We start from the raw sequence: 12785 nt of genomic DNA, 5'->3' as shown, positions 1-12785 counted from the left end.
AAATGAGTTTCCTCCGCAGGGTGTCTGGACTCTCCCTTAGAGATAGGGTGAGAAGTTCAGTCATCCGGGAAGGACTCGGAGTAGAGCCACTGCTTCTCCACGTCGAAAGGAGCCAGCTGAGGTGGTTCGGGCATCTGGTTAGGATGCCTCCTGGACGCCTCCCTCGGGAGGTGTCACAGGCAAGTCCACCTGGGAGGAGACCCCGGGGAAGACCCAGGACATGGCATGATTATATTGCCCAGCTGGCCTGGGAGCGCCTCGGAGAGCTCGGCCCCCTTGGAGAGCTACTGGAAATGGCTGAGGAAAGGGAGGTCTGGGCCTCATTGCTTAGGATGCTGCCCCCGCGACCCGAAACCCGGAGAAGTGGAAGATAATGGAAGGATGGATGGATGGGTGGATGGATGGAATGTACTGTAAGCTTCATATGTCCATGTTTAAGCTAAACATGGTGTTAAAGTAAAAATAAACCATCATTATAAGTGCTAAGGGGGTAAAAATACTAATTAAAAGGGAAAATAAATGTGTGGTCAGGTGTTCATAATTATATGAAAGTCCATGAAATTATTGAGTTTACATGACAGAATTTATTTGTTTATTATTGGGAATGAGACAGTCACATATTCTTCATTCAAATATTTGGCATTCATATTGCAAAAATAGTTAAAATGCCCATTCCTAGTGCTAAAACCTTTGTGCAAGAGAGAGCCAGTGAAGCTCAACGGGTTGACATTCGTCCTGATGAGGCCCAGACCAAATTCAAATATCTTTTAATGAATGCCTTAAAAAAATCTAATATACAATTTATACAACCGAAATCTCTGGCCTAATTTTGATGCTGTTGTCTTACAGTGAGAACACAGTACAAATTATACCTGCCTTTATGTAGTGCTGCAGTAACATACTGTACAGATTGATTGTAATGCACAAAGGAAAACCTTTTATTGAGTAGTGCATTAGTGAATGCAGTGATTGCAGCTTGAGGCAAAACTTTTTTTTATTTTCTTTAAATTTTTTGGCACAAATAGAACTCCACAGGGGAAGTGGACAGCAAATTTTACATTATCAGAGCAACAAAGTTTTGCTTCCGTATCATCTTTTGTCTTAATGAATTTGCGCAAAGCTATGGCGAGTGATGTGGAGAAAGTTTTATTTCCTTTGACATGAGCTGACGTTGCACCTTGCAGCCAATTAGTATAACTTACTATTGCAATCCTGCTGCTGCAGAATGTCAAGAAACATGTAATAGGCATTTGAGAGTTTCTTGAATCATAAAATAAATGGTTAAATATGAGGATGTTTGTTTGAGTTTGGGAACCGCTGACGTAGATCTTTTTCTTTGGCTATTTTGATTTAAAAGTTGAAAAAGGTCAACTGGGCCCGCGTAGCATTTTTGTCCATGCCACAGAGCATCTGCACTTTTTAGGTGTGCTCATTGTGTCTCTCCACTCATTTATTCAGGTTTTACTTTGTCACCAAACTGTATGTTAAATAACCTGTCATTATTATCATCATCATCATCATCTTTATCATCACGTTTAATATGTTTTAAGACCCCTTTACAATAACAAACACAATATTGAAGCCTTTATAATGTTTGTCCATTATAAGTCATGTAACTACATAAATTTATGCATTTAAGTATGCAGGATTTATAAGAAGTGTTATTGAAAAACTTTACCTTTGTTTCACAGGCTGAAGATTAATAACCGATATTAATATACTAAATACTAAAGGCTGTTTTAGGAACCCACACACTGTTACTCGTCACATTACATAAGCTTTTACGTTTAAAGTTAAAACAAACATTCTGTAAACAACTGTGCATGCACTTAATCTTTTTAAAAGAATAAATGTGGACGTTTCTAGTGTTTTCTTTTTTTATGTTGTCATTGTAAGATAGCATACAAATAATGTATGTCATGTTATATGAAATATCTGATAGGATTTTGACAGAAACATGTTCAGTGGCAAACAAATTAATGATGAATATATCTTTTAAAGAGTGAGCTGGTACTTAAGCATTTTCCATCAGTAACTTAAAGGAAGCCACTCCAAAGATTCAGTTCAATTTGTAATTTTACTGAATGACACAAGATACAAATGATACACAAAATACGACTATGGGTATATACAAATTAAATAGCTAGGCAGAGATTTAAAAGGCATTTGAGAAGTTTTAATGTCTCAAAGTGTAATTGGTCGTCTGTTTTCAGATGAGATATGATTTTGTTTACATTTCATGTAGTATAGCAGGGCAGCATAGAATTTCTCATCTCTTAGGCCATAGACAAGTGGACTAACTGCCCTAGCGATGACACTGAATGTAATAAAGTTGAAAGAGCGGAGTGACTGATATAAAAGTATATCTAGCTCTATAATTACTTCTTCAATGTGGGAATAAATAATCTCAAGACTGCACAGGATAAGCTGAAACATATGTAGTGAGATGGTACGCAAACCTTTGCCTGCTGATATCTTGTCAACAGTGGCTGTCCGGACAGCAAGCACAATCATCAAATAGCAAAAGAACTCAGTGAGTAAAATTATGATAAAAAAACTAATATTCATTATTTCCCTCATTGTGCGATGCCATTGCTCTGGTGTCATGATCTCATAATAACAGAAGGTAGGCTCTAAAAAATATTCTTGCGAAACAGTTGCAACAAGGATAAACACATCCATAAATGGAAATATGTAGCTTATGATCCAGATGATAAGGATAGCAGTAAGAGTTCTGCTGGTTGTGGATATGGCACTGTGTCTCAGTGGCATGCAGATGGCCACATAGCGCTCCACACACATTGCAGTGATGGTTAGAGGTGTGCATGTTGAGACCGTCTCCATGAGCATGCACAATGGAATACAGAATGCCATCGGCATCAGCACAGAGCTGTAGGAGAGAATGACCACAAAGTCTGTCAGTATAAGAATAATCACATCGGTCAGTAAGGTGTGGGCGAACAGTATGTAACGTGTTTCAGTTCTGAAGGACTGTTTGCTGTAGAAGGTGAAAAGCATGAGGACATTGATGTAAACAAAAGGCCATACAAAAATCTGGGTTATGGCCAGTGATAAGTCCTTCCTTAGTGAGACAGAACTGACCAGCTGCAACTGGTGAAGGCTGCTGCTTTCATTCTGACTGTTATTACAGTCTGCTGTGCACATATCTAGGAGAAAAAAGTTTCAAAACAGCAGTGTGACAATTTAACAGACATCAGCAAAAGTCAAAGAAAACTTAGAAAACTCAAATATTTCCTGCTAATAATTGTAACTATACAGTACTACAGTGGTGCATAAGTAATGATGTAGTGCAATTAAAAAGTACATCTTATGCTATCACAAGCATATAACTACATTTGTGTTGTGACAGCAATGATAAAGAATGTTAAAAAATACATCAGAAGTGATATCTCCAGTAATATATCGACCTGTGGTAATGATATATATTTATAACCAGTGTCTGACCAGTCTCATTTTAATATGTAATTGTTGTCATCGGGGATTTGTAGTGTTTACTGTGTATGCGCTATAACTGGATAGTGGGGGAGTTAACCTTTGTACATGAATCATTTGTTAGTGCAACATATTCAGTTGAAAGTTAGAAGTGCGTAAAAATGAGAAAAATCCATGTATTTTAGACATAAAAAAGCAACATGATTGAAAAGCATCTAACACCACTTGTTCAGATGGATTACATGGACAAAGACTGATTTTTTTCCCTCTGAGAATACATATGTGACAAAAATTAAATATTACAAAAGTCCACCTTAAATGAGGGCGGTCGTGGGCTGGAGGTCAAGGAACCAGCCTCGTGACCAGAAGGTCGCCGGTTCGAGACCCAGAGCCGACAGCACATGACTGAGGTGTCCTTGAGCAAGACATCCAAACCCCAACTGCTCCCCGGGCGCTGCGGATTGGGCTGCCCACCTCTTCGGGCAAGTGTGCTCAATGCCCCTTGTGTGTGTGTGTGTGTGTGTGTGTGTGTGTGTGTGTGTGTGTGTGTGTGTGTGTGTGTGTGTATTCACTAGTGTGTATGTGGTGTTTCACTTCACGGATGGGTTAAATGTAGAGGTGAAATTTCCCCGTTGTGGGACTAATAAGGGTCTCTTAATCTAATTTTAAGTAGGCCTCTTTCTTGTCTTCTTCAGGGAAAGCATCAGGCTCTGTATGTTCTTTGTGAGTCACCACTCCCTGATCAAGTCTGATTTCAGCAGTTCCATCTATCCATCCATTATCTTCCGCTTCTCCGGGGTTCGGTTCGCGGGGGCAGCATCCTAAGCAATGAAGCCCAGACCTCCCTTTCCCCAGCCACTTCCACCAGCTCTCCAAGGGGGATTCCGAGGCGCTCCCAGGCCAGCTGGGCGATATAGTCGTGCCAGCGTGTCCTGGGTCTTCCCCGGGGTCTCCTCCCATGTGGACTCGCCTGTGACACCTCCCGAGGGAGGCGTCCAGGAGGCATCCTAACCAGATGCGCGAACCACCTCAGCTGGCTCCTCTCGACGTGAAGAAGCAGCGGCTCTACTCCGAGTCCCTCCCGGATGACTGAACTTCTCACCCTATCTCTAAGGGAGAGTCCAGACTCCCTGCGGAGGAAACTCATTTTGGCCGCTTGTATTCGCGATCTTATTCTTTCGATCATTACCCAAAGCTCATGACCATAGGTGAGGGTGGGAACGTAGATCGACCGGTAAATCAAGAGCCTTGCCTTATGGCTCAGCTCTTTCTTTACCAGAACAGACTGGTAAAGACCCCGCATCACTGCTGACCCAGCACCAATCCGCCTGTCAATCTCCCGCTCCCTTGTACCATCACTCGTGAACAAGACCCCGAGATACTTGAACTCCTCCACTTGAGGCAAGAGCCTATCCCCGACCCAGAGAGGGCTCTCCACCCTTTTCCGCCTGAGAACCATGGTCTCGGATTTAGAGGTACTGATTCTCATCCCAGCCACTTCACACTCGGCTGCAAACCGATCCAACGAAAGCTGAAGTTCGCGGCCTGATGTCCCCAATAGGACCACATCATCTGCAAACAGCAGCGATGTGACCCTGAGGTCACCAAACCGGACACCCTCCATCCCTTGACTGCGCCTAGAAATTCTATCCATAAAAATTATGAATAGAATCGGTGACAAAGGGCAGCCCTGACGGAGTCCAACTCTCACTGGGAACGAGTCTGACTTACTGCCGGCCATGCGAACCAAACTCCTGCTTTGTTTGTACAGGGCCTGAATGGCTCGTAGCAAAGAGCCATGTACCCCGTACTCCCGAAGCACCTCCCACAGAATACCCCGGGGAACACAGTCGAATGCCTTCTCCAGATCCACAAAACACATGTGGACTGGTTGGGCAAACTCCCATGAACCCTCCAGAATCCTGGAGAGGGTGAAGAGTTGGTCCAGTGTTCCACGACCAGGGCGGAACCCGCACTGTTCCTCCTGGATCCGAGGTTCGACTATAAGCCGGACTCTCTTCTCCAGTACCCCTGCATAGACCTTGCCAGGGAGGCTGAGGAGTGTGATTCCCCTGTAGTTGGAACACACCCTCCGGTCCCCTTTTTTAAAAAGAGGCACCACCACCCCAGTCTGCCAATCCAGTGGCACCACCCCCGATGTCCACGCAATGTTGAAAAGGCGTGTCAGCCAAGACAGCCCCACAACATCCAGAGCCTTGAGGAACTCAGGGCGGATCTCATCCACCCCTGGAGCCTTGCCACCAAGGAGCTTCTTAACTACCTTAGCGACTTCGGCCTCAGTAATGGACAAGCCTATTCCCATGTCCCCAGACTCAGCCTCCTCACTGGAGAACGTGTCGGTGGGATTGAGAAGGTCCTCAAAGTACTCCTTCCACCGCCCAATGACGTCTTCAGTCGAAGTCAGCAGCACACCATCTCCACTATATACAGTGCTAGTGGCACACTGCTTTCCCCTTCTGAGTCGCCTGACGGTTTGCCAGAATCTTTTCGGAGCCGACTTAAAGTCAGTTTCCAAGGCCTCACCAAACTCCTCCCATACACGGGTTTTTGCCTTGGCAACAACTGAAGCCGCAGATCGCTTGGCCTGTCGATACCTGCCAGCTGCCTCTGGTGTCCCACAGGCCAACCATGCCCGGTAGGACTCCTTCTTCAGCTTGACGGCATCTCTCACCTGGGGTGTCCACCACCGGGTTCGAGGATTACCGCCCCGACAGGCACCAACTACCTTACGGCCACAGCTACAGTCAGCCGCTTCAGCAATGGAGGAACGGAACATGGCCCATTCTGAGTCAATGTCCCCCACCTCCCCCACTATCTGGTCAAAGTTCTGACGGAGGTGTGAGTTGAAGATCAATCTGACAGGTTCTTCTGCTAGACGTTCCCAGCAAACCCTCACTATGCGTTTGGGCTTGCCTGGTCTGACCGGCATCTTCCCCCACCACCTGATCCAACTCACCACCAGGTGGTGATCAGTTGACAGCTCAGCTCCTCTCTTTACCCGAGTGTCCAAAACACATGGCCGCAAGTCCGATGACACGACTACAAAGTCAATCATTGAACTGCGGCCTAGGGTGTCCTGGTGCCATGTGCACTTATGGACATCCTTGTGTTCAAACATGGTGTTCGTGATGGACAAACTGTGGTTTGCGCAGAAGTCCAAAAACTGAACACCACTCGGGTTCAGATCAGAGAGGCCATTCCTCCCAATCACACCCCTCCAGGTCTCACTGTCATTGCCCACGTGAGCATTGAAGTCCCCCAGTAGGACAATAGAGTCTCCAGGAGGAGCACTTTCAAGCACCCTTCCCAAGGACTCTAAGAAGGCTGGGTACTCTGAACTGCTGTTCGGTGCATAAGCACAGACAGCAGTCAGGACCCGTTCTCCAACCCGAAGGCGTAGGGAAGCTACCCTCTCGTCCACCGGAGAAAACCCCAACATACAGGCACCGAGTCGAGGGGCTATGAGAAAGCCCACACCTGCCCGCCGCCTCTCACCATGGGCAACTCCAGAAAAGAATAAAGTCCAGCCCCTCTCAAGGAGATTGGACCCAGAGCCCAAGCTGTGTGTTGAGGTGAGCCCGACTATATCTAGCCAGTATCTCTCAACCTCGCGCACCAACTCAGGCTCTTTCCCCGCCAGTGAGGTAACGTTCCAAGTTCCAAAAGCCAGTTTCAGCAACCGAGGATCAGAACGCCAAGGCCCACGCCTTCGGACACTGCCCGATCCACAAAGCACCGAACCCCTACTACTGCCCCTCCCATTGGTGGTGGGTCGATGGGAGGGGGGACTCATGTAACTCCTTCGGGCTGGGCCCGGCCGGGCACCATGAGTAAATGCCCGGCCACCAGACGCTCGCTGGCGAGCCCCTCCCCCAGGCCTGGCTCCAGGGTGGGGTCCCGGTAACCCTGTTCCGGGCAGGGTACACAAGTCCTGCTTTTGTGTCTTCATAGGGGTTATTATGGATCACACTTTGTCTGACCTGTCACCTAGGACCAGTTTGCCATGGGAGACCCTACCAGGATCTTTTGCTCCAGACAACATAGCTCCTAGGATCATTCAAGCATGCAAACCCCTCCACCACGATAAGGTGGTGATCCAAGGAGAGGGATTTCAGCAGTTAAAGAGTCTTATCATGTAATGTTCAGAACATCTACAGGTACAGTCAGTTACAGTAGAGAGGCCCTCCTGGAGATCGGTAAAGTTCATCATGAACTTACCTTTAGCGTCTCAGACTTCAACTTTCTCTTACGCTCGCACTCCACCGGCACCAGCCGGCAAGTCCCAGCAGCACCGGCCTCAGGTGAGCAGCGCAGCCAACGAACAGAGCGGCCAAAGCGGGGCAAGAGAGGTGGGCTACATGTTAGGCTAAAGGCTAGGGCTACATGGTCACCGCTACCTAGCCTGTTGCTAGCTAATGTTCGCTCCCTCGAAAACAAGCTGGATGAGCTGAGGACCAGAATAACAACCCAGTGTGAGATCAGAGAGTGCTGTGCTCTTATCCTCACAGAGACCTGGCTCTCGGACAGCACACCAGACTCGGCGATCCAGCTGGAAACGCACTCCGTCCACCGCGGGAACCACACGGCAGCGTCGGGGAAGAACAAAGGCGGCGGTGTCTGCATCTACGTGAACAACAGGTGGTGTACAGATGTAAAGACTGTTGAAAAACATTGTTCAGCTGACTTAGAGCTGCTGATGGTGAAGTGCAGAGCCTTTTATCTGCCTAGAGATTTCAGCTCTGTGCACATTCTGGCTGCTTACATCCCGCCACGCGCGAACTCTGCCACGGCGCTAGGGCTGCTGCATGACGGCATCAGTAAACAAGAGACTGCGCACCCGGACGCCGCATTCATTGTTGCTGGTGACTTCATTCACTGCAACCTGAGGACTGTCCTCCCCAAGTATCATCAGCACGTGAGCTTTCCAACAAGGGAGAGTAACATACTCGACCAAGTTTACAGCAACGTGAGAGGGGCCTACAGGGCCGTGCCTCGGCCACACTTCGGACAGTCCGACCACTTCTCCATGTTCCTCTACCCAGCATACAGACAACTCCTCAAGCAAGCACTTCCAGTGAGTAAAACTATCAAAGTGTGGAATGAAGAAACTGACTTGGTGCTTCAGGACTGCTTTGACAGTACAGACTGGGATGTATTCAGAACTGCTGCTATGAATGAGGACTGTACTGTTGATCTAGAGGACTATGCTTCTGGGGTAATGCGCTACATCAGCAGCTGCATTGAAAGCGTTGTCCCTACAAGGCGCTGCAGAAAATACCCCAACCAGAAACCCTGGTTAAACGGTGAAGTTCAGTCCATGCTACGTGCCCGCCATGCTGCATTTCTCTCAGGCAGTGCTGAAGACTACAAAAGGTCCAGATATGACCTGCGTATCAAAGAGGCCAAGAGACAGTACAGGCTGAAGCTGGAGGCCTACTACACCACCACGGACTCCCGGCGCATGTGGCAAGGACTACAGCACATCACCCACTACCAGCAGACGAGCAGGGCAGCTACAAACAGCCACAACACGCTACCTGATGAGCTAAATGAGATTTATGCTCGCTTCGTGGTCCTCAACCCTGGTCGACCAAGAGACACTATGGCCACACGAAACACATCACTCACTGTGACATCAGTGGATGTGTGAAGGACCTTGAGGAGAATAAACCCACGGAGAGCAGCTGGCCCAGACAAAATCCCCAGGCGTGCACTCAGGGTTTGCTCATCAAAGAAAAGCATTGTGACCAGCCTAAATGACTATCGCCCTGTTGCACTCACCCCAATCGTGATGAAGTGCTTCGAGAGAATAGTCATGACTCACATCCAAGAGACCATTCCGAACACTATAGACCCTCTTCAGTTTGCATACCGACGGAACAGGTCCACAGACGACGCAGTGAACACAGCCCTTCACACAGCCCTCACACACCTGGAGGGCAAGGACACCTATGTCAGGATGCTCTTCATTGAGTACAGCTCAGCATTTAACACGGTCATCCCACACAAACTCTCAGAAAAGCTCCTCACTCTAAACCCTAACCCTAACCCTGTATGTTGGTGAGACAGAGGTGGAGAGTGTGAAAACCTTCAAATTCCTTGGCATCCACATCAGTGAGGATCTCACCTGGTTTCACAATACACACCTCATCATCCCAGCAGCGACTGAACTTTCTGAGAAGGCTGAGGAAATTTGGCATGCCAGCCAAAATTCTCAGCACCTTCTACAGGAGTACGATCGAGAGTGTTCTTACCAGCTCCATCACGGTCTGGTATGGAAACTGCACTGCTCAGGACAGGAAGGCTTTCCAGTGTGTAATCAAAACTGCCCAGTCCATCTCAGGAGCAGCCGTTCCCTCACTACAGGACATTTATCACACCAGGGTCATCAGAAGGGCACAAAACATCATCAGGGACAGTACACACCCCCAGCACAGACTCTTCACACTCCTACCTTCAGGCAGACGTTACAGGAGTGTGAAGTCCAGGACAACTAGACTGACCAACAGTTTCTATTCACAGGCCATCAGGCTGGTGAACACCTCACTAACTACCTCTTCCCCCCTCCCAATCTGAACTGATTTAAACTTGCACTCAAAAACTGCACCTTACCTGCACTGTACTGCTGCTGTTAGAACAATACTGTTTACATCTATTACTGCACAGAGTAACATTGGTTACTGTTTACTGTTTACATCTGTTTTAATCTGTCACTTGATGCACTTTATGAACAGCTGCTACACTTGTACATGACAATAAAACTCTTGAATCTTGAATCTTGAAGGTACACTTGGTAGTTCTACAATTACAGTTGACCATCTGTTTCTCTGCATACTTTGTTAGCCCTATTTTACTTTGTTCTTCAGTGGTCAGGACCCCCATGGACCCTCACAAAGCAGGTACTATTTGGGTGGTGGATCATTCTCAGCACTGCAGTAACACTGATGTAGTGGTAGTATGAATCAGACAGAGCAGTGCTGCTGGAGTTTTTAAACACCTCAGTGTCGCTGCTGGACTGAGAATAGTCCACCAACCAAGAATATCCAGCCAACAGCGTCCTGTGGGCAGCGTCCTGTGACCACTGATGAAGGACTGAGGATGACCAACACAAACTGTACAGCAGCAGATGAGCTGTCATCTCTGACTTTACATCTACAAGGTGGACGGGCAAGGTAGGAGTGGATACAGTGTTTAAAAACTCCAGCAGCACTGCTGTGTCTGATATTGTTAATAGGTTTTATTGATCATTCTACTTTATTTAGGCTCTTCATTAATTTGCAGGATTGCAGGAAACCAGCCATTAGTGGTGTACTTTGTGTACTTCTGGTGCCGGTCCCAAGCCCGGATAAATGGTGAGGGTTGCGTCAGGAAGGGCATCCGGCGTAAAACTTGTGCCAAAACTATCATGTGGATCACAAATATGATTGCCATACCGGATCGGTCGAGGCCCGGGTTAACAACGACCGCCTCTGGTGCTGTTGACCAGCAGGGTGCTGGTGGAAATTGGACTACTGTAGGTCGAAGACCATCAAAGAGGAGAGGAGGAAGGCAGGTTAGAAGGCAGCGAGAGATTAGGAAAGGCAGGATTGTGGAGGTTAGAGTAGGGACAATGACTGGTAAAGGCAGAGAGCTTGCCGACATGATGGAGAGAAGGAAGGTAGATATTCTGTGTGTTCAGGAGACCAGATGGAAAGGAAACAAGGCCAGGAACATTGGAGGTGGATTCAAACTGGTCTATCATGGTGTAGAGAGGAAGAGAAATGGAGTAGGGATAATCCTAAAGGAACAGCTTGGGAAAAGTGTTCTGGATGTAAAGAGAGTGTCAGACAGGATCAAGAGCCTGAAGTTGGAGGTTGATGGTGTAATTTTGAATGTGGTCAGTTCATATGCACCACAGGTTGGTTGTCAGTTAGAGGAGAAAGCGGAATTTTGGAGTAAGATGGATGAAGTGGTAGATGGTGTCCCTAGAGAGGAGATTGGTGCAGACTTCAATGGACATGTTGGTGAAGGGAACAGAGGGGATGAAGAGGTGCTGGGTATGTATGGTGTGAAAGACAGAAATGCAGAAGGTCAGATGGTTGTAGATTTTGCAGAGAGAATGGAAATGGCTGTGGTGAACACGTATTTTCAGAAGAGGGAAGAACACAGGGTGACATACAAGAGTGGAGGGAGGTGCACACAGGTGGATTATATCCTTAGCAGGAGATGCCACCTAAAGGAGATTGGAGATTGTAAAGTGGTGCCAGGGGAAATTGATTAGAAACAAAGAAGAGGAAGAGAGTGAAAACAGAGCCAAAGATTAGATGGTGGAAGCTGAAGAAGTAGGATGGTTGCAGGCAGTTCAGGGAAAAATTGCAACAGGCCCTTGGGGGCAGTGAGGAGCTACCTGAGGACTGGGAAACTACAGCTAAGGTGGTGAGAGAAACAGAAAAAATGTGTTGGGTGTTTCGTCTGGTCAGAGGAAAGAAATAAGGAAAGTTGGTGGTGGAATGAGGAAGTCCAGGAGAGTATTCAGAAGAAGACGGCAGCTAAGAAAAAGTGGGATAACCAGAGAGATGAAGGAAGTAGGCAGGAGTTCTGTGAGGCTAGTCGCATAGTGAAAAGAATGGTGGCAAAGGCAAAGGCTCAGGCCTATGATGAGCTGTGTGAGAGACTGGACAGTAAAGAAGGAGTAAAGGACTTGTATCGTTTGGCTAAACAGAGAGATAGAGCTGGAAAGGATGTACAGCAGGTTAGGCTGATAAAGGATAGAGAGGGAAATGTACTAGTGAGTGAACAGAGAGTGTTGAGTAGATGGAAGGAATACTTTGAAGAACTAATGAATGAGGAAAACGAGAGAGAGAGGAGGACAACGGGGGAGAGATAGTGGATCGGGAAGTGCAGAGAATTAGTAAGGTCGAAGTGAGGACAGCTTTAAAACGGATGAAGAATGGAAAGGTAGTTGGTCCAGATGACATACCTGTGGAGGTATGGAGATGTTTAGGAGAGAAGGCTGTGGACTTTTTAACCAGGTTGTTTAACAAAATCCTGGAGAGTGAGAGGATGCATGATGAGTGGAGAAGCAGTGTACTGGTCCCCATTTTTAAGAACAAGGGTGATGTGCAGAGTTGCAGTAATTTCAGAGGTATAATGTTGATGAGCCACACCATGAAGGTATGGGAAAGAGTTGTTGAAGCAAGGCTAAGGCGAGAGGTTCAGATCAGTGAGCAGCAGTTTGGTTTCATGACCAGAAAGAGCACCACAGATGCAATGTTTGCATTGAGAGTGTTGCTAGAGAAGTACAGAGAAGGTCAGAAGGAGCTGCATTGTGT

The 12785-nt window shown here is 47.1% G+C and overlaps 1 protein-coding gene across 1 annotated transcript; it reads right to left on the bottom strand.

The window, feature by feature from the left end:
• Window positions 1-2184: 2184 nt before the first annotated feature.
• Window positions 2185-3165, bottom strand: LOC108442853 (odorant receptor 131-2-like). Its single transcript, XM_017723098.1, has one exon. The coding sequence runs from the start codon at window positions 3163-3165 to the stop codon at window positions 2185-2187; it is 981 nt and encodes a 326-aa protein (XP_017578587.1).
• Between the last annotated feature and the right edge of the window lie 9620 nt (window positions 3166-12785).

This window comes from Pygocentrus nattereri, chromosome 17, assembly GCF_015220715.1.
Source record: "Pygocentrus nattereri isolate fPygNat1 chromosome 17, fPygNat1.pri, whole genome shotgun sequence".
NCBI lineage: Eukaryota > Metazoa > Chordata > Actinopteri > Characiformes > Serrasalmidae > Pygocentrus > Pygocentrus nattereri.
Note: the sequence above shows the minus strand (reverse complement) of the source record. Positions and strands in the feature narration are given on the sequence as shown.